The sequence below is a fragment of the Schistocerca nitens genome, chromosome 2 (genome assembly GCF_023898315.1).
Source record: "Schistocerca nitens isolate TAMUIC-IGC-003100 chromosome 2, iqSchNite1.1, whole genome shotgun sequence".
Classification (NCBI taxonomy): Eukaryota; Metazoa; Arthropoda; class Insecta; order Orthoptera; family Acrididae; genus Schistocerca; species Schistocerca nitens.
The window spans coordinates 1,175,419,083-1,175,441,148 of NC_064615.1; the positions used below are offsets into that span (position 1 = coordinate 1,175,419,083).

The following is a 22,066-nucleotide window of genomic DNA, read 5'->3' on the forward strand; positions in this document are numbered from 1 at the left end:
GCGACGGAGGGTGAAGGGGAACAAACTACACCGAATACGCGTAATCTAGATTAAAAATATTCATGATTTTCCATAAGAAATATTTTTTGGTACGTCATAAAATGCATTCATGGTTAAATATATCTTAAAATATTCGAAAGATGTTCTAAAAATCCAAACACATTTAATTTCAGGTATCTTTCACTTTAGACACAGTTATTCAGAATCGCAATGGTTCTCGAGCATTCCATTCCGACATATTTCTACCGGCTCATATGGCGTAATCTGAGAGTATTCTCATACATTAAGAGACGATATTCAGCTGTTATGCCTACCGAGGTAACGTGTCGCTAGTATGTTTCTGACATTGAGTGCTAGATAGGAAGTAGCTCCATTAGCCGTCGTGGAGAGGGGAAGGGAGGGGAACAGCAGACTCCGTTGCGAAATGCGCGAATGAGTAAGCAGTAACAGCCACCCAAGGTCAGCAGAGAGCATAGACGTAACAGCGCCTGCCGGCTGCGCCATTTAGTAGCCGCCGAGCACAGAAGCGAACCGCAGTCATGGAGAGGTACGCAGGCCGCGTCGCACTGGTTACTGGCGCCAGTGCCGGAATAGGAGCGGCCATCACGCAGGCGCTGCTCAGGAAGGGACTCACCGTCGTGGGGCTCGCGAGGAGAGTGGACAGAGTTAAGGTGGGCCTAAACTCGTGTTCTTTTCAGGCCTGTCTACTGCAATCGCTGTTCCATACGTAATGTGTCAGTCATTTTATTTTCTTGCAACAATAATGAAATCTGATTTGGGTCAGATACGTTCGATTTATTTAAAATATCTTCAGTGGTCACTGTAACAGTTATGCGTATCCTTATAAATCATGTTAACGAGATCGTAAACAGCAGTGATGTTAAAATTGTGTGTCCTACATTGTTTCCGTGGTTCCTTGTATAAAAAGGTGTGTGATTTTTTAGCGTACTGTTTTCTTGTTTTTGTACGTCCTGATTCACTCGCTGTACAATGTTTTGATCTCGTGAAATGCGATTCCTTGTCTTGTTTTCTATGGCCGTGGCAACGTCTGTATTTCACTGTGTTTCTAAGAACCTAACTGTGTGTGTGTGTGTGTGTGTGTGTGTGTTCTTACGCGCAGAGATATTTTAGGACACTTGGCTGCAATCAAAACACAGTACACGAGGTGAATGCGAATCTATAAAAATATGCAAACGCAAAATACTGTGTGTCAGTGCAGAGTCAAGAAAATAGAACGCTTGTGTGTAGAAGAATGCTCCGAACCAGTATACTAGCCCAAAAACATAATAAGTGATTTTAAAGATGAGAACTACAGATGTTCTCGTTTCACCAGTTTATACAGACTCTTTACCCTAACTTACTAACCCTTCGTAAAATTTAAAGTTGCAGTGAAGCATAGGACAGGACATTTTGTACTTAATTTGGTATGCAACATACTATTGTAGATCTAACTGTAATTAACTAACGCATAACCTGTAAATACACTACGATGTCTTTCGAATAAAATGTGGATTGGTAAACTTCAGGGTGGTTTAGTAGCAATGTAATCATGTAATCTTTCTCCCCCCCCCCCCCCCCCCCTGAGTCACACTTTTAGTGTTCTAGGGTTACCACCGAAGAGAACACAAGCGAATGCGCAACAATGAACGCCCAGATATAAACACTATGTGTGCGGGAGCAAACTGCGTGCGGTTGAGTTTTGTTGGCATTCGCCTGCGTTCGCTCATGTTTCCCTTATTTCCGTCGTTTAGTGAACCATCAAAGGAAGTTACTGCCCTCTTTGTTACAGTGCTAGCAGTACAAAAAGCTCTTGTGCTATTTTGTCCTTTTTTACGTGCGTTAAAATGAGAGATGGAGTAGCCGAAGAGAATGTAATCGCGCTGCTGAAATGGAAGAGATGCATATCACAGTTGCGAAAGGAAATATGACTGACAGAAAAATAACTAAGGTCCCAATGGGAGATGTGAGAAAGACGATAAATTTCATAGATACTTTCACCAGTCTGACACAGAATGAATAAGCATAACCGTTGTATTTATTTTTATTAAAAAATAAAAGCACAGTAAATTTCCTTGAAAGTAAATAAGTGCGAATATGCATCTATTACGCTGATTAAAAATACACGAACGACCGACTCATTTTCGTTGCGTACGTTCTTGGTAGCTCTAATAATATGACTGATGTATCACAGTTACGTTAGAGACTTTTGTTCATAAATAAAGGTGTTTTACGTGGGATCACACCATCTACCCTATAAAAAATACGTAGCAGATTTTATCAAGTAGCCCGTGTAATAGGTCGTATGCGTATCTCACATTTCATTAATCGTAGTTTATTGATAACTTCCTTATAACTATTGAATTGTGAAACAGATAGTAATGTTTCCGACTGCTAATAACCAGAGTGTAAATACTAAACTTTCTTCCGGTTATGCTGGTCGTCGGTGATCAGTGTTCTAATTTTAATTTTTCTGCTTAGTTGTAAAGGGAAGCCAGTGAAAAGCAACAACCGACACCTTTACGAAGTTTTGAACTAAAGCAAACGAAAGCTGAAGCTGCGATTCAGTGTTCACTACCTCCACGCATTTCATGTTTAGGTACAAATTCAGTCACCTAAATTCTTCTTTTAGTACTCTATTTTATTTACTCATTTTACTACGGTTTGAAGCTCCTCTTTTCGTTCTTCCGTGTTTGCGATTTAAAAACTGGGTTGTTTTGGAAATCAGCCTTATGCAAACACAATTAGTTGATTTTTATATTTACCCAGACATGTTTCGACACCAATGTGTCATCTTCTGTGGTCAAATTTTTATTTCTGTAAAGTATAATATCACATTTCTAATAATTTAACTGCTGCAGGCCTAAAAAATACAATATTTGCAATTTTCTTCGTTTGGTTTAGACCAGGGGTCTCCAAACCACGGCCCGCGGACCGAAACCGACCCGCGAGGGCCGTCAAACCGGCCCGCGTTAGCTGGCCGGACACCCCCGGTATCCGGCCCGCCAAATATTTGAGGTGGTGCCTATACTGTCAACAACTGAGTTTCGAGGCCTATCGCGACCAATACACCGCGACATCGTCGGAGCTCTATCTTTACAAAGCGGAAGGTCATGGTTAAACTTGTGGCTATCCACAATAAACAGACAGACCATTCTCCGTGCGATAGTGAAAAAAAAAAAAAGAACGGTTAACAGACTAGTTTGGTGAAAACATTTTAAGTAAAAAAATTCTTTGCATTTCATTCTACTCACGAGTCTGGTGCAAGTCTTTCAAATGGACGTCACTGCGGTGACTAGCCTTAGCAATCAATCACTATGGAAGATGCTTCTTAAGCGAGGTTTCACTTTCTTTTGATTAGGTTGTAAAATACACATAGCAAGTAAATCGTATAAAATATTTTTATTTAAAGGCAATTTAATGAAAATACAATACCTGGTGTACATAATGATATTGGATATTTTAGTTGTAACTGATGTATAAAAATAACAGTAATTAATTTATATCTTGAAAACTCACAGTGTTAGAGTATTCACGTAAAGAAATTTAACATCTTAGTCATAATTAGTGACTTTTATGTAGCTGTAACTTTCCTTTCATAATTATCTCCAGTTTGGGATCAAGTTTACTGGCAGAGATAATCATCAGCGACTTCAAATTCTCATCACTTAATTTTGATCTGTAAATACTTTTTGCATGTTTCATTTTGCAGAAAGTTTTTTCACACAAATAAGTAGTGCCAAAAGCGGAAAAAAGCCGCGGGCAAATTTATGTAAATTTGGAAACTGTGTGGATGGAAGACACTTATAAAATTCCAGTAATGTTAACTGAATGTTTTTCTTTAAAAAAGTCGCTACATTGCAAATCAATAATTTCAAACTGCAGTTCTGCGGGTAACGCTTCTATATCGACGTCAAAGGGGTTTTGAAATATCTTGATATCGTTTGAATTTGCATCGATATCTGAAAAACGTGATTCAAAATTAATTTTTAAAGCGCCAAAAACTTCAATTGTGAATGTTACAGGAAATGGAATCTCAGTTTCCTGACCGAATGTTTGGCATGTATTAAAATGCATGAAGCATACTTTGTTCAACTCAGATTGAAACAAAGCAATATTTTGTCGAAGGGACAACATGCATGTGTAAATCAGGCAGAAGCTGGTTTTGACCTTGCAGTTTTAAATTAATGTCATTCATATGTTTAGTTAAGTCTGTATAAAATGCTAGCTTCCATAACCAATCTCCGTTCCGTAACTCAGCCAGAGGGCGATTCCTTTCGTTCAAAAAAATTTCAGTTACTATTCGGAGTTCAAAAAAACGGGTCAGAACTTTACCGCAGCTAAGCTAGCCCACTGCAGTACAATATGGCAAGTCGCTTTCCTCAATATCTTCAAGAAACTCGCGGAACTGGCGATGACTGAGTGCATGGGATCTGATATAATTAACAACTGAAATAACTGGCTTTAAAACTTCTGACATATCTAAATGTTTTCCACACAAAGACTGTTGGTGAATAATACAATGCATTACTAATGGTTTTGAGCCACCGTCACTTTCTACGGCCTTAGAAAGGAGAGCAACACTTTTATTTTTCCCACACATGTTTTTGCCACCATCAGTTGCAATACATTTTAATTTCTTACACTGAAGATTGTTTTTCTGAACCGCCCTTTCAACTCCTTTAAAAATATCTTCGCCAGTGGTCGTCCCGTGAATACTGTGAACATCAAGGAGCTCTTCACACACTTCATAATTTTTGTCAATCCCTCGAATAAAAAGTAGTACTTGAGCAGTATCTGATACATCTGTTGACTCATCCACGGCCAAAGAGAACCAGTCTAAGTCTTGATTTTTGTCACGCAGTTGTGCTGATATACTTTGTATAATGTCATCTATTCTTCGAGCCACAGTGTTTGCCGACAAACTTATGTTTCTAAATAAATTAACTTTTTCTGGGCACATTTCTTCTGCTGTTGCAATAATGCAGTTCTTAATTAATTCACCGTCGTTAATGGCTTACGGTGTTTCGCTATTAAATGAGCCACACGAGTTGCAGCATGTTGTTCAGCATTTACTTTCTTAAACAGCGACTGCTGGGTTTTTAGCTGGCGTTTCAGAGACTCATACTGTTGTGTCGGCAGACTTGCCAACACTACGCACACTAATTGAAATAGGCGGCCAAGATGCACGCGCTAACTCACGAAGGATGGAGTGAGGTCTGAAACAGGAGACTTAATGAATGCCATAAAGAAAAGTACGTATCTTCTGGACTACTTAACTTTTAATCCATCCTTTGTATACATCGTTCTTGATGAGACATCTGGAGATTGTGGCGATACAAGTGCGACTCTTTAGATACAAGCTATCTAAGGCTAACGGCGCCTTGCTAGGTCGTAGACATGAACTTAGCTGAAGGCTATTCTGTCTCTCGGCAAATGAGAGCAAAGGCTTCGTCCGTATAGTCGCTAGCAACGTCGTCGTACAACTGGGGCGAGTTCTCGTACGTCTCTCGAGACCTGCCGTGTGGTGGCGCTCGGTCTGCGATCACACAGTGGCGACACGCGGGTCCGACATGTACTAATGGACCGCGGCCGATTTAAGCTACCACCTAGCAAGTGTGGTGTCTGGCAGTGACACCACACATACATTTCTAATCGTTCGAATCCTGGAGTAATTATGAGAGTGCTTAGTCTCATAATGACGTATTATATTGTATTCTTTGAACACTGATATTGCTTCATTGCAAATAATACACATTGGTTTGTTGCTTGACTCCACCACAAAATATTGACATCCCCACTGCTCTTTAAAAATTCTACAATCACTGTCAACCTTTCGTTTCTTTTCCATATTTGTACAGAACTTCACAAAAGATTGTAACCTGAAAATAAAATTGTGCTATTTAATACTAATAAAACTAGGGAGCAGTCTGCCTATACGAAATGCAATGAATTTATTTTTAAGGTACTTTAATTATTAAATTAAATGCTCACAATTACACTGTAGTTCCACTAAAAGACACAGTGAAAAAATACTCAAGTCGTGCTATACGTATTTCGATTTTCAGATTTTCCTTGTCTCTTCGAATTCAAACTTTGAATTGTGCTACACTTCGTCGTCTCACCTACTAGTACAGCGTATAAACACTAAAAAAGTCGTGAGACACTAGCAACATAGACATAGTCACGAAACAGAACTATCAAATATATGCTCTGGCTCTGCTACTAGCTACAAGACTACATAACTAAACTTATTGTTGCGCCGCTTGATATAACATGGCGTTGACATACTCTACCTCTGTTACGTCTTGCAGTAATAGTGTTGCTAACAATGATTTTGAGATTTCGTTAACTTTGCAGGACGCTTTCGTGAAGAATATGCAGTGACATACTTTTTTGTCGGTGAAATTCGCCAAAATAAAATACGCCAGAATTTCGGTCAGGTACGTCCACCAATCAAAATTATGTAATTAAATAAAAATCGTACTTCGTTTCAGTGCTAGCTATTCCCACAGCCTTAGATTTTTGCGATTTCACCTTTCCTTTAGCCTTACACTACGGTGATCGTGGAGTACTAGGGTGCTTTAATCCCACTAGGTAGATCTTGGCCCTTATGACTTCGTGGAGGAGTCAATGTGACCCGCGGACTAAAACGTTTGGAGACCCCTGGTTTAGACGCTCACTTTAAAATTACATCGCTAGCTAAACTGTATTATTATACATCAATTTCAGTGCTCGTTCCCATCGTCTTTTTGACAGCATGTCATCTGCAAACTAACCGTGATGAAAATTAATGCGTATTTGTGGAGAGCTGTTTCGAGGGTAGAGGTTATGTTCGTTTCTTTACTTACATTTTTCGTCCTGTTTCGAGTCCCCGGTTCGTGTCTCAATCAACTGCTATTTAGTGCATTGTTTTCAATCAGTTTTTCCGAATTTCTGCTCACTACTTCACCTGTCATTTACTTACAAAAAATGTGACGGAATGTAATCTGAGCAGACACTTCTGACAACACACTCAGTGAGAGGTGTTATGTTATTCTCATTGCTTACTTGTTCATCGTTGGTCTTGTGTTTGTTGTGGCACTGATTTCGGAAGTGTGTGTGTGTGTGTGTGTGTGTGTGTGTGTGTGTGAGAGAGAGAGAGAGAGAGAGAGAGAGAGAGAGATGGAAAGAGGGGTAGGGTGGTAACCAAGAAAACAGAATTCCTTTTTCTGTTGTTATGTTTTTCGTGAGGAGTCACCTTTGTATAGTTCATTGAATGTTCCAAACAGTGTTTTGTTTCACAGTGTTGCGTTTTCATTCAGGAGTCTCTTTTCCTGTATTATTGCTCTTTGTATGTGGTAGTTCTCCTCAATTGTTAGGTTTTTTATAGAGACTGTTGGCCTCAGTAGACCGACTGGCATGAACTGAAGGTTAACTGATACATTCCAGCTTTGGAGAATTTGTCTGCAGAGGTATTCTTAGATCTTAGATTCTTCTGTACTGTGTTATTTGTGTGGAATGATATTTGTAGCCCTTATTTCTTCAGTATGTTTCACACCCTATGGACAGTTTTGTTGTGGCACTGATTTCGGAAGTGTGTGTGTGTGTGGAAGAACGAATGGAGGAGCTTCAAACCTTAGTAAAATGAGTATTTCAAAGCCAAGCCAAGCATTTCCCACAAAGGTCTACATCAAAGTCAAGAATACAACAATACAACTTCCTAAAACTATCCTCAATATCAGGTTTAACAAAATCTGTATGAGTAATAACATAACCCCTTGTTTTGGAAAAGTCAATGTAAATAGCAAGTTACCTGCAGCGCGAGTAGCCAATAGAAAAGTTATTTGGTTACAAGAAGATATTCGTTTCCTATATGCGAAAAAACAGCAGCTTAATCTTCAGCTGTACAAAATTGAATTAGCAAATCTCTTGGAAACACCAACTCATTTGGATGAGATAACTCAAGAAATCAGGTCTTACACAGAAACACTAACGAACAGAAAGAAAGAAAGACAAAATGAAACACTGAATCACCTCATGAAATCTGCCACAACAATAGATAAAGAAGACCGAGTAGGGACCGAACATCAGTTTCATGACAGACCAGTCAATTTAACTGACGTAGAATTAACGAAACAAGAAAGCGAATTACTTGAATAGGGGCTTAAACACAACATAAGCACAAACATGTCACACAAAATCATAGAAAACCTGATCACAGAAACAGAATACATAATAAAGCAAGAAGAAAAGTTGGAGAACCCAAACTTCAGTGCCATCTTGACACAGCAACTTTTAGAAGAAGAGGTAAAACACGTAATAAAAGAGAACAAGACCTACATCATCTCAAAAACAAAAACAACAGAGCAATATATATATATATATATATATATATATATATATATATATATATATATAAACAAAAAACTCCAAAAACACAAAGCAATCATCACCAGAGCAGACAAAGGTAATACACTTGTACTGATGAATGAGGCAGGGTACATCAAGAAAGCAGGGGAATTTATAGAACAAAACTGGGAGGTACCAAAGAAACATTCAAAAACTCTTAAAAACCCTCAGAGTCGCCATCACGGAAACTCGAGCCAAATACATGGCACAAAAGAATCCCAAAACACCAAGCCTCAATAGTTTACCAAAGATACATAAAAATAACTGTCCAATATGGCCTGTAACACATTTCAAAAATGCACCATCTTGCCACCTAGCGTACATACTAAGTACATACAGTACTACAGAAATTATACACTTTCACAAGCAACAGAAACCTAAAAAATACCAGTGAATTGGTAGAGAAGATGAAAGATATAAACATACCATCAGCAGCAACCCAGGTATCTTTTGACATCACATCCATGTACACAAATGTGCCAGTAGAAGAAACAATCAGCATTGTTAAAAAAAACAGCTGCAGTATCTAGGGGACATAATGAGTAACACATAGATGAACTAGAAGCCACCCTGAAGATTATATCAGAACAGAACTAGTTCACGTTCAAGAAAGAGTTCTATCAGCAAAAGGATGGCCTATCAATGGGCTCATCCATCAATGGTCTACTTGCAAACATATTTCTAAACAACATTGAAAACAATTCAATGAAATCATACATCCAAACCAGTACAAGATTATATACTGGAACCGATATGTACTTTTAGAGGACATCATTTGCTTGATTGATGAAACAGATACCGAAATAAAACAATTACAGAGTTACATAAATACAGTTCACCAAAAACTATATTCACCATTGAGACAGAACAGGAAATAAAGCTTAATTTCTTAGATATTACCATATGCAGAATCAACAACAAAAATAATTTTGGAAATTTCAGAAAACCTATAGCCCCAAGTACGACCATTCACATCAACTCCAACCACCCCCAAGGACACAAACTCTCAAGTTTCAGATACTTGCTACACAGGCTCAACAGAACTCCACTGGACAAACTCAGCTACACACAGGAACTAAAGTCCGCCCCCTGGTAGCTGAGAGCTGAGTGGTCAGCGCGACGGAATGTCAATCCTAAGGGCCCAGGTTCGATTCCCGCTACACAGATACATGCTACACAGGCTCAACAGAACTCCACTGGACAAACTCAGCTACACAAAGGAACTAAAGTCCGCCCCCCAGTAGCTGAGTGGTCAGCGCGACGGAATGTCAATTCTAAGGGCCCGGCTTCGATTCCCGGCAGGGTCGGAGATTTTCTCCGCTCAGGGACTGGATGTTGTGTTGTCTTAATCATCATCATTTCATCCCCGTCGAAACACTTGTACCAGGCAAATGGTCTACCTGATGGGAGGCCCTAGTAACATGACATTTATTTATTATTACAGGAACTAATACAATACACCAAAAAGCCAGAGAGAATGGGTATAACAAACAAATGATAAATAAACCGAACAACAAAATTAAAAACAAATTAAAAGAGAACAAACCGTCAACAAATCACCAAGAGAACCAAGAATACAAGCTCCAGACAACACAGGATATCGGTAACACCCTACAAAGAGTACCACATGGCACATACTAACATACAGTAACAAAAACGTCCGCAGCGTCAGAAACACACTGAACAAACAAAGGCTACAAATATTATTCCGCACAAATAACACAGTACAGAAGAATCTAAGATCTAACAACTCATCTGCAGACAAATTCTCCAAAGCTCGAATATATCAGTCAACCTGCAGTTCATGCCAGTCTGCCTGCATAGGCCAAACATGCGGAAATTTCAAAATGAGGTACTCCAAACACCTCAGAGCCCTAAGAAGTGAGAGCACAAACTCCACATTTGCAGACCATCTTATACAAGAAAACCACCACCCAAAAAACGTGGAAACTGCTATTAACATCCTCAGAGAAAGCAACAGTCTCTATCAAAAACTCACAACAGAGGAGAACTACCACATACAAAAAGCAATAATACAGGAAAAGAGAGTCCTGAATGAAACTACAACACTGTGCAACAAAACACTGTTTGGAACACTCAATGAACTATACAAAGGTGACTCCCCAAAAAAACATAACAATAAAAAGAGGACTTCTGTTTTCTTGGTTACCACCCTACCCCTCTTTCCATCTCTCTCTCTCTCTCTCTCTCTCTCTCTCTCTCTCTCTCCCTCTCTCTCCCACCCACCCACACGCACACACACACACTTCCGAAATCAGTGCCATAACAAACACAAGACCAACGATTAACAAGTAAGCAATGAGAATAACATAACACCTCTCACTGAGTATGTGGTCAGAAGTGTCTGCTCAGATCACATTCCGCCACATTTTGTGTAAGTGCATGTGAAATGAAGTAGTGACCGAAAATTTATGAAAAACTGAGTGAAAACAATGCACTGAATAGCAGGAATAGCAGTTGATTGAGACACCAACGAGGGACACGGAACAGGACGAAAAATGTAAGTGCAGAAACGGACATAACCTCTACCCTCGAAACAGCTCGCCACAAATGGCTCTGAGCACTATGGGACTTAACATCTGTGGTCATCAGTCCCCTAGAACTTAGAACTGCTTAAACCTAACTAACCTAAGGACATCACACACATCCATGCCCGAGGCAGGATTCGAACCTGCGACCGTAGCAGTCGCGCGGTTCCGGACTGAGCGCCTGAACCGCTAGACCACCGCGGCCGGCGCTCTCCACAAATACGCAATAATTTTCTTCATGGCTAATTTGCAGTTGACATGCTTTAAAAAAAAAAATACGAAGCTGCGAAGTTGGCCGCGTGGCATGGTGAGAATTATGATAAGAATATGATTTGGCTTAGCGACGAAGCTCACTTTCATTTGGATGGGTTCGTCAATAAGAAAAACCGGTGCATTTGGGGGACTGTGAATCCGCGTTTCACGATAGAGAAGGCTCTTCATCTCAGCGGGTGACTGTGTGGTGTGCTGTGTCCAGTCACAGAATAATCGGTGCAACATTCCTTGATGGCACAGTGACTACCGAACGCTACATAAAGGTTTTGGAAGATGATTTCATCTCCATTATCCAAAGTGATCCTTATTTCGACAAGATGTGGTTAATGCTAGACAGAGCTCGTCCCCACCGATGCAGGAGAGGTTTTGTTGTCCTGGAGGAGCACTGGTTACCTAGAGGCCACTGGCATGGGCCTCGATGGTCCGCTACATTCTCCAGATCGGAGCAACGCGACTGCCTTTTGTGGGGCTATATTAAAGACAAGGTGTACAGTAATAACCTCTTAACCGATTACTGAGCCGAAAACAGCCATTCAGTAGGTCATCGACAGTATCGATGTTCCGACATTTCAGCGGGTCATGCAGAATTTCGCTATTCGTCTGCGCCACATTATCGCCAATGGTGGCAGGCATATCGAACATGTCATAACCTAAATCCGAATAAATGTGGTGACGTTCACACGTTGAATAAGTGTTTGTACGCCGTAGTTGGTAACTACGCTACTTTTTTTTCGTATAGTTCAATAATTGTCACCCTCTACGTGAGTGGCCCAAAGAGATTTTGAGTAATGGAATCCAGTACTTTGTGTTAGACAGCAAGAGTTCGTCGGAGACAAAGGTGTCCTTAGGAGCGGCCCAGATAAGTGTGATAGGACCGCTCATGGTCTCTCTTCACATGTACGATCTGAAGCATAAAACAAACAACGATTTGTGACTGCTGATGACGCTGCAGTGAACGGGAATGTTTCGCAGGTTAGTCTTTGGGTGATAGTAAATGTGAAAAATCTGAGTAACCGCAGATGAGTTGGAAAAACACGTGTTCAAATACAATACTAGTGCTACACTTCTTGACACAGTTCCGTGGATTAAATATTCAATCATAACGTTGCAAAGCGACATGAGATTGAAAGAAAACGTAAGGTAGGTTTTAACAGAAACGAGTGGTTGACTTTGATTTGTTTGGAGAATTCTAGGAAACTCAAACTTACTATAAAAGAGAGCGCGTACTGGGAAATGTGCGATCCATCCGTGAGTACTGCTAGCGTTTTGGATTCCCACTATGTCGGATTGAAGGAAGCACTTCTTTTGCCTTTACAGTTATATCTACCTGTTCTGACCTCAGTTTCCTCTTTTAACTGGCTGTCCTTTGTCCCTCTTTCTTTTGGGTTTGTATTGTAAGGCAACTTTGGAATCCTTGTTCCTTCCATTCGTTCAAAATGTTTTTCAGGTTTTGTTTATGTTCCTCTGTTTCGTTATTTACTGCAAAAATGTTAAGTTTTCATCTAATGTTTTCATTAGGAGTCTCGTTAAGTCTTCGACTGCTCGTAAAAATTTTATTTCAGCCACTTGACACGGCTAGTATATTTTCTCTTCGTGCCCGGGACTAGAACAGTTACAGCTATCGTCTCGTAGAATTTAGTGTTTCTGTCTCTATTTTTCAATGATCTGCTGAGTTTATGACGTATGCTCTGACAACTCTGTAATTTAACATCTACATTCTTAACTTTGTTAACGGTAATAGAGCTACCCCGGTAACTGAAGTGGTGAACTTGTTCCACAACTTGATCTTCAGTTACAATTTTGTTTAGTAATGGGTATTTCCTATTGAATGCCATTATATCAGTTTCATTTACCGCCGTCTTAAAATTAAGCTCCTTTGCATTAAGTGTAAACGATGGATTTATATTTGTAGTTGGTTTTCAGAATTTGCTAGTAATACAATGTCATCATCATATAATAGTATGTTAATGTATTTATTCTCGTCCCTATTGATCCTTTCGGACGCTGTTCCTTTCCATTTTCGGATGAGATTGTCTGTATAAGTATTAAAATAGCAGGCGGTGAAGTACACCATTGTCTCACGTCTTGGTTTATTATTATCTCTTATCCGATGTGATTTGGGCCATCAAGAGTAAGTTCAGATGTAATTCTTGATGCATTTTATTGAGTGATTTGGGTAGGCATATTTTTGCCATAATTTCATACAGGGACTACGTCCACACTTTTTTTTCAAAATCAGTAGTTTGCTAAATTCTTCTCTTTCGTGTTTTATTTGTCACACAATAAATCTATAATTTATTACGAAATAATTTCACGTCACCTATACTATATATTAGTAACGCATGACTGACTGATCCCGACAGGGACTGGTAGCCAGATTTCTCTCCTATTGCGAGTGGAAACTTTGACCACTTCAGCTGTCCTTACGTGCTCCCAGCACCAACCGAAACCTCCATATGTTGCACCGTCCACATCCCTAATGCTCGCACAATATGTGGTTCCCGCAACAGGAAGGCAACAGGCATAGTTACCTGTTTGGAGGACACTGCATATTAAAAAACAGACACTGTAAACTAAAATGTGTGTTACACGCCTCGACAGGTTATAAACGACGATAACAACATTATTTCTCCCTGTTGCGGGAATCACATAATGTGCGAGCATTTCGGAATATGGGCGGTGTGGCATATGGGGGTTTGGAGCCGTGCGGGAAGCATGCATGGGTAGCCGAAGTGGTCAATGCCACTACTCGCGATAAGCCGAAAATCCGGGTTCGAGTCCCAGTCGGGCACAAATAATCGTTCCTCACGAATAAGATAGTAGAGCTGACGTCAAAATCATTTCCCAGTTTGCGAAACCATTTTGTAATATTTAATACTAGCTGTGGATCGTCAGCAGTCAATTCCATCAGACATGCAACCAGATAAAACACAGACATTGTAATTAAAATATATTGTCACTGCATGACCTTTCTTTTTCCAGGTGTAACTCTTTATTACAGGTATGTGTTTTCCTATTTAATACATCTGAATATATTTTGTAGATACTAGTTGACATATTAATAAGTCTAAAATTTGGAGTGTTGTTGCGATCCTCTACTTTAAACAGTGGCAGTTTTGCTCTAAGCCACCCTTTTTGAATTTTAGTGTGTAGCCAACAGGCACTGATCACATGTAAAATTCTAAGCTTCTGGAACAATCCACTATGCTTAATCAGCTTTAATATTAATCACGCCAGGTTCTTTACATTTCTTGCGTTTTGGTTTTTTAATTATTGTGCCATTTATTATAAAGTTATGAAATATGTCATAACATAATGAAATATACTTTCGTAGTGACAACTTGCCTTCAGATTATACCACAGCTTCTTCTAATGTTTTGGCCATTGTTCGTGACTTAGTGCACTTGTACTTAAGTATCTTAATTTTTGAAAGCCAAGTATTGTCTTTCATATAGGTTGTAATTGATAACTAATCTCAACTTCTAATTTATCGGCCGCGCGGAGTAGCCGTGCGGTCTGGGGCGTCTTGTCACGGTTCGCACGGCTCTCCCCGTCGGAGTGTGTGTTTTGTCCTTAGGGTAAGTTAGTTGAAGTTAGATTAAGTAGTGGGTAAGCCTAGGGACCGATGACCTCAGTAGTTTGATCACGTAGTCCTTATCACAAATTTGCAATTTCTAATTTATCTCAGCGAGCTATTTTTATTAGTGACTTTGTTTATTTCCTCATCAGTTTGCAGTTTCCTCTTGCTTGGTCATTGAGAGATTGCAGCAAACTCTAGTATGCTCTTTGTTCTCCTTTATTTCTTCAATTCCCTCATTCCTTTTTTGCTTTCCTAGTGTTTCACCTGTTGCTTAACTTATACAGTATTTGTATCCCTTCCTAAATTAATATTGTTTTGTGTAAGTGAATTCGCTAAATAATACAGTCTTTATTGGTAGAGTTCTAAAGGATTATTTAATAATCTTACTTTAACATTGGTTGATTTGACTTTGTCTTTAAGCAATGAGTGCATGAGTCTCTTCCACCTGGTTGCTAGGGCTGTATCGGCATAATCAGAAAATGGGCGCTAAAAATATCACACTCTGCGAAAATTTTAAATGTCCTTAACTAAGGAACCAGACATCTTTTTCACTAGAATGTAATAGATAATTGACCTAACTCCTGTGTTAGTCAACGTGCACTTATCAATATCCTTATTCTGGAAGAACGTGTAGGTTACCTTGAGGTTGTTGTGAGTGTAGGAAAATTTAGTTTCATTTACAGTATATTCCCAATATTTTTCCCACGACATGTTTAATAGGGTTATTAACTACTCTGGCATTCCAATCTTCACGTATGTAAATCAAGTTTGTATCATTTATTACATCTTACAGAAGCTGCAGCTTTTCGAAATGATCTGAGTTCTGTACTCGTTCTTCAGAAAAGTAAACTTCATCACAGTTAGGTGCCCTCGGTCTATTATGAACCTAGCAGTCATTAGTCTCTTACTGTGAAAGGCGTAAGAAGTAATTCTTTTCTTCTGTTTTCAACCTACCTTAATGGCTACGCCAGCCTGCGCAGTCGTGTGACCTATTTGCACACTCGAAGTTTATACTCTACTTGTTGGCAGATGGAAGCGATTTAAAAGTGTTTCCCATTTACGCTCTCCTCCATCAGCCACTGCGCTGGGTGTCAGCTTGGACTATGAGAATAGTACGTGCCTATACGTAGCGACTTTTCAGGTACACAAGCCTGAACTCCGTCACTACCAATGTTATTGCCACAATTTTCACTTCATAAAACCAAAATGAGAGTACTTCGTGGCTCGCTCCTCATCGCGCAACGTCTGCGTCCACAGGCCCTGGAGCTGAAGGATGCTCCAGGCAAGCTGCACGCTCTGCAGGGAGACGTGGCCGACGAGCAGAGCATCCTGGCGGCCTTCAAGTGGATCAGGGATAACCTCTCAGGCGTCGACGTCCTCATCAACAACGCCGGGATACTCGTAGAAAGCGAGCTGACGTGTAAGTAAAAAGTCTGTCAATTACAGCCAATTGCTATGCCACTCTGGGTCTTTAGTTCCTCATTCCACCACGAAGTAACATAAATATGAGTTCAATAGCACGAAGGCATTAGCGCAGCGTCCTTAAAAACATTTTACGGCTTGCGAAGATAGAGAGGACACAGTATGTTGTTCTTGAATGGAGAGAAACTTCACGTGTGCCCCGGGAAATTGTGCTCTTTATGTTACACGTTTAAGTCCTAGAAGACAGCATTATTAGCTTCCCCGTGTTTGGAGGGTACCGTCATCCCGCAACTGTGTATTTAACTAATGAAAGGTCGCTTCCGCTGATATCCGCTCCCTGTAAAACAGTGCACAGTAAGAATGTGTTCCAAAACGGTGCGCGTTTTTAAGGAGCTATCTTTCGTGGTCTTTTGATGACAGAGGTAGCGGAGTAAAGTGTTGTATATAGCCCTTGGCTTAGCGACTGTCTGTATTACCTATCGGAAGAATGGTCATACTTTATGTAGTCTACAGTACACGGTCAAAATTTAAACATTGCACAATTCTTCTACCCCAGGAACATTGAGCTAATCGGCCGGTTGATTTTCATTAGAGGTGTCTGTGGTAGTCCTTAGGTGGCTAAAAACGCAATTTGTTGATGGGTGCTTCCTGAGAAATCCCCGGTCAACCCTGATTTTTAGGTACGAAAAGTACCAATTGCGGGGACGCTCACTTCCGTAATTCTTGTTCATGGCAAATCTTTGAAATTTTTACCATAGTTTGTTAAGATGATATTCTCAGGGAATCTGGAAATTTTTTTTGACACCTTTATCTGTTACTGCCGCGCGGGGTTAACCGAACGGTCTCGTGCGCTGCAGTCATGGACTGTGCGGCTAGCCCTGGCGGAGGTTCGAGTCCTCCCTCGGGCATGGGCGTGTGTGTGTTTGTCCTTAGGGTAATTTAGGTTAAGTAGTGTGTTAGCTTAGGGACTGATGACCTTAGCAGTTGGGTCCCATAAGATTTCACATGTATATTTCTGTTACTGAGATCCAGAGGTTCAAAGTTACTGCACATTTGTAACAAATTGTACACGTAATACCCAGCTTCAGGCGCAAGTGTACTTTCAACTGACGCAGTGGAGACGTAACAGTGGTTCTAGGGTCATCGCAAGGGTTTCTCAGGTCGCCACACTAAATTCTACGTCAGCATTTCTTCCCAGTAAAATTTGATTACACGCTGTCTCTGAATAATGGACTGTCACACGCCTATAGAGGTCACTTCAGTGACAAACAGGGGATAAAAGGGGAATAACATGACTGAAGGAAGGTTAAGATGACTGCCAAAAATCCTGTAAAACTGGAAAGATCGCAAATTTGTTAAAATATATCTCATACACATTTGCTCTTTTAAGATATGAATCGTAAGCCGGGCGTTTTCGATGAATTGCGATCTTTGAGCAAAACATCCAGAAAATGTAAGGTAAACGATTTTGTGTGAACCTTAGATTATTGTTAGTTACTTATTGTTTGTGTGTCAAGTATATAAATGCGTCGAAGTATAAAAAATATATTTTCTAAATTGTAATGAGCTACAGAATTCGTTTTCGTATAAGCAGTACACACACTGTAGCAGGGAAAAGAAAGGAACCAGCGGGAAGATACTCCTTTCGGAGCACAGACAAGGCGAAAGTATTCGTCCTTAAGACTCTGACAGAAAAGAAGGGAACCAGCTGCCTCATTCGAACTCCCACACCAAAAGTTTTGGCATGCGAACATAATCGCTCTTTTTTGTGCTCAAAGAGGGTAGCAGAGAGACAGTGGCGGTGGAAAAGAAAGGAGGCAGTACCAGTGCGAAAGAGGGAGAGGAGAGAGTGATGGTGGGAGAGAGAAAGTGGCAGTGAAAGAGAGAGAGAGACATGGATGGATATAGTAGTGGTGGGAGCAAACGAGACACCAGACATCGGAAACGACTAATATAGATGAGCGGCAACCATCATAGGTTAGGGGATCTGCATCGTTCCAGATGTGTAGGTAAGGGGAATGTCCATTTTTGACCGAAATTTTAATGGTTCTTCACTTGTCATTCTTTTAAAGAGCAACATACTCGCCTTTTTTGTGCTCCGACAGGAAATTTTTCCGGAAGTCCGTGACCACTTTCGGCTTTCAACTGGATCTGAAAATGCCATTCTGTGCAAAACTTAAGCACGAACGTAACTTCCTAATAATGTGTCACTGCAAAGTAACAAATCTTGATGAAACTTGCACCATACATAGAAAGAACTGCAACACTATAGTACAGTAGGTAACTGAATGACAAGTGCAGTGAGACGAGCAGAAATGCTACCTTGGTTCGAAATGAATCGTTACACTGAAGTCTCCGCTGTTCATGATGGTCCACATGAAATTACGAATGACGAGGCACGCTTCTTCATAGGGTGTGTGATAACTGCGGACGGCAATGCATACGCGGCAACTTGCTCCCATGTTGGCCACAAGGTTGGGGAGGATTTCTTATGATAGGGCGTTCAATTCCGCCACCAGCGCGATGGCCGTTGGTGGATGTGGACGCGTAATACGTCTGACCGACGCATCCCACACGTGCGAATGGTCAGAGATTTGTTTCAGCCACTGGAGGGCATCACTGAGATGCTGAAAAACCTGAATTAAAAAAAAAAGAACTTTTATCGAATGTGGAATCTAGCCATATACCTTTCGTTCCCATAGGGACCGCAGAGATCAGATCAGCGTCCACACATGCATTAAAAATTAATCTCCTGACGCCCCGTATGAGAATGGAGTGGACAGAAACCCTAATATTTGACACAATGGAAGCAGTCTCTGCCATGGACTTTACCAGTGTTGCCAGTGCTGTGAGTGCAGCTGTGTATACTCGTTCGTTGTATCGGCAAAACTATTGGTTTCCATACCGACAGTGTGTCTTTAATAGGGTTCTTCATTATTCATTGTCTGCTACTCGCCCGTTTTGTTTGTAAGACATTCCATACTATGGAAATCAAAGTGATCTATAAGGGTGCGTCTAGTTTGAAACAACGCAACAGACGCGTAAATTAGACTCAAAAATTGACCTCATGTGAATTTATCATTGTGGATACTAGGTACCCTCCATGTCATCCGGCTGGAACCAGTTTTTTTGTGTGGGGATCTGTAAAAGCGTTTGTGTATTCCAGCCGTGTTGTAGTGTCTGTTAACTCTGGGAACACATTGTGGGTGGTTGTCAGCGCATTTGGAATGTGTACGGGCATCGATGAGGTGAAGCGCTGAGGCCTCCCTTCATACCAATGGTGGCCATGTGAAAAATATCTTGCCATGTGTTTGTTCTTAAGAGCATGTCTGCAGTCTGGATCCTCGGGGATTCTGTTGCAAGGTGTTCCTGTATTCTGTCTTAATACGTCGTATCGGGGAAACGGCTTGAGGACAAATGTTTGAGGATTATTTGCTTGTTTAATTGTCCTCTATAATAGCAAACATTCTGAATACGTAGATAGCTAGCCAGTATCTGGAACCTTTCCTTCGTGAGTGGTGAAATGTGCCGGTGAAGTTTCCACGACAGCTGCCGGCTTCAATAAAAGTTTCCTGGGCGTTCGAGCAGAACGTAATTTTATTTCACGAACCAATGTTTCTGTAATTCGAAAGTAAACGAACTCCTCGTGTATAAAAGAACATGCTAGAAAAGCTTTGCTGGCTAATGAAAGTTTGCGTTAATACCTACCAGTGCATTCCAGGTCGGGAACCCACTTCAACATCTGTGGTGCCGTCATTCAGGAACTGATATTGGCCTATCCAGTATGTCACACTTGGGATCTGTGAGCTTTTAGACCAACATGATAGTGCTTGATGTGGTCAGTTTCCACAGCTCGTTGTCTGCTGATTAGCATTACTGCCTCTAGATCAACCGGTATCGAGTTCCTCTGCTTTGCGACAATGTAATGTGTCTTCATCATAATATCATCGATGTCCATGTTGTCGAAGTGGTATTGAAATGAGAGACTTTCCGTAAGTGGCCATAGTACCCCATATGGCGTGTCCCAGCCAATAGTGCTATACAATCAAATGGTTTAAATGGCTCTAAGCACGATGGGACTTAACATCTGTCGTCATCAGTCCCCAAGACTTAAAACTACTTAAACCTAACCTAAGGACATCACACACATCCATGCCCGAGGCAGGATTCGAACCTGCGACCGTAGCAGCCGCGTGGTTCCGAACTGAAGCGCCTAGAACCGCTCGACTACAGAGGCCGGCGCTATACAATCATTTCATTTGGTCACAGCATAAGTCATCCAGAAAAAAGTTTCATCTCTAAGACCTACAAACCAACCTCTTCTCCAACGGGTCGTCTGAACTTCCTGAGATCGGGAAGGAATGTTTGCCTACTTATAGAGGCATTTATCAAGCAAAGGTCTAAGGGGACGATCAAAACGTTTCTGTTTGACGATGGTACTGTGCGGAATCAGTACGTCAATCAGGTAAAATCGCCGTGAGGCCTGTGGTAATCATGCCACCGACGCACCAAGTTCAAGAAACCCCCGTGTCCTCGTACTGCGCGAAGAAGTCCGTTACTGCCTGCTGCCTGCTTGACAGGAAATGTCAACCCGTCAAGGGCTTTCTTAAGGGTCCGAAGGCGTCGTAATGGCATGGGGAGAGATGATGACCACAGAGCGGGTCACGAGAGTCTCCCAGTTCAGTTGGTCTAATTTCTGCGTTACGACATTTGCGACAAAAGGACGTGCATTAGCATGAAACAGCGGCACCCCTTTTCGCACGGAACCTGTCGCACCATTCCGCAGTGGTGGTTTCCGACACACATACTGCCCCATGCACACTCTTCGTTCTCTAATGGACGTCCACCGGTAGTTGTCCTTCGGCAGCTAGGAAAAGAGTAATACGACGTTGGTTCTATTTTGGACGACGCATTTGGTAATAACATCGCCATTGCTCAAGTTTCTGAATTTACCACACGCATGTTGGAAAGACACGAATGCGACAATAATCCCTTTCCTACATGTCAGTGCTCAAATGAACGCATCGGAGTAGTGATGTGTTGCATATACACTGCAGTTGTGCCCTCAAACATAAACCTTTTGGTCGCCCCCTTATACTATATGCATCATCCATATGTTTAGTACCACCTGGTATGCCCCCAGCACATGTACATTCTCAGATTCTTCGCTGGTCCCGTGAAATGCATTGTGAATCCATTTCTAGTAGGGTTAAATTAATGTTCGTACTGGTTTTGGTCTGCTCTCTCTCTCTCTCTCTCTCTCTCTCTCTCTCTCTGTGCGTATGTGTGTGCGTGTGTCTGTGCGTGTTTTCTTTTCGTTGAGTGCCTGATTTCATCATTTAATTCAATTTCCACCTGCGTGTTCTGACGTCACCTATTATTCCACCGAACACTTCGTTACATGTTCAGCAGTTGTTCTGTGAGAGGTATACGGTCAGTTGGTTAGTCATTGCTATCATTATTACTCACGCAGTTCGCTAGTGGCAGTATTAAAATATAAAATTCGGAGTCTGCAATTACTCCTAGTGATAGTTATTATTGCATGTCGTTTTCACCTTTGTTTTTCGTTGATTTTCTGTTTGTTAGTGAGCATTATGTTATTAAAGTTCCATTAATGTGTATTTTTATTGTCATATTATGCCAATATTTTAATTTTACATGTACTGTATGCACAAAATACGAGCTGTAGCACCAGTTTTTCACAGATTTAAAAAGACATCATTTTGAGGTTTCGAGGTGAACAAACCATGATTTGCGGGCTGCATTCTAAACTGGATCACTCTTCCGCGGTGCATTGTTCGTGTCCTCAGCAGGCCAATTGTACTGGCCAGCTTCATGGCAGCGAGGCGCCGTG

The 22,066-nt window shown here is 41.0% G+C and overlaps 1 protein-coding gene across 1 annotated transcript in view; it reads left to right on the forward strand.

Annotated features, from left to right (window-relative positions):
• Window positions 1–492: 492 nt before the first annotated feature.
• Window positions 493–22,066, forward strand: part of LOC126237514 (farnesol dehydrogenase-like) — a 39,266-nt gene continuing 17,692 nt past the window's right edge. The window contains exons 1-2 of the mRNA XM_049947681.1: window positions 493–671; window positions 16,048–16,210. Of these exons, the coding sequence (XP_049803638.1) occupies window positions 540–671; window positions 16,048–16,210 (295 nt within the window). The 5' untranslated portion in view covers window positions 493–539. The remainder of the gene's footprint in view (window positions 672–16,047; window positions 16,211–22,066) is intronic.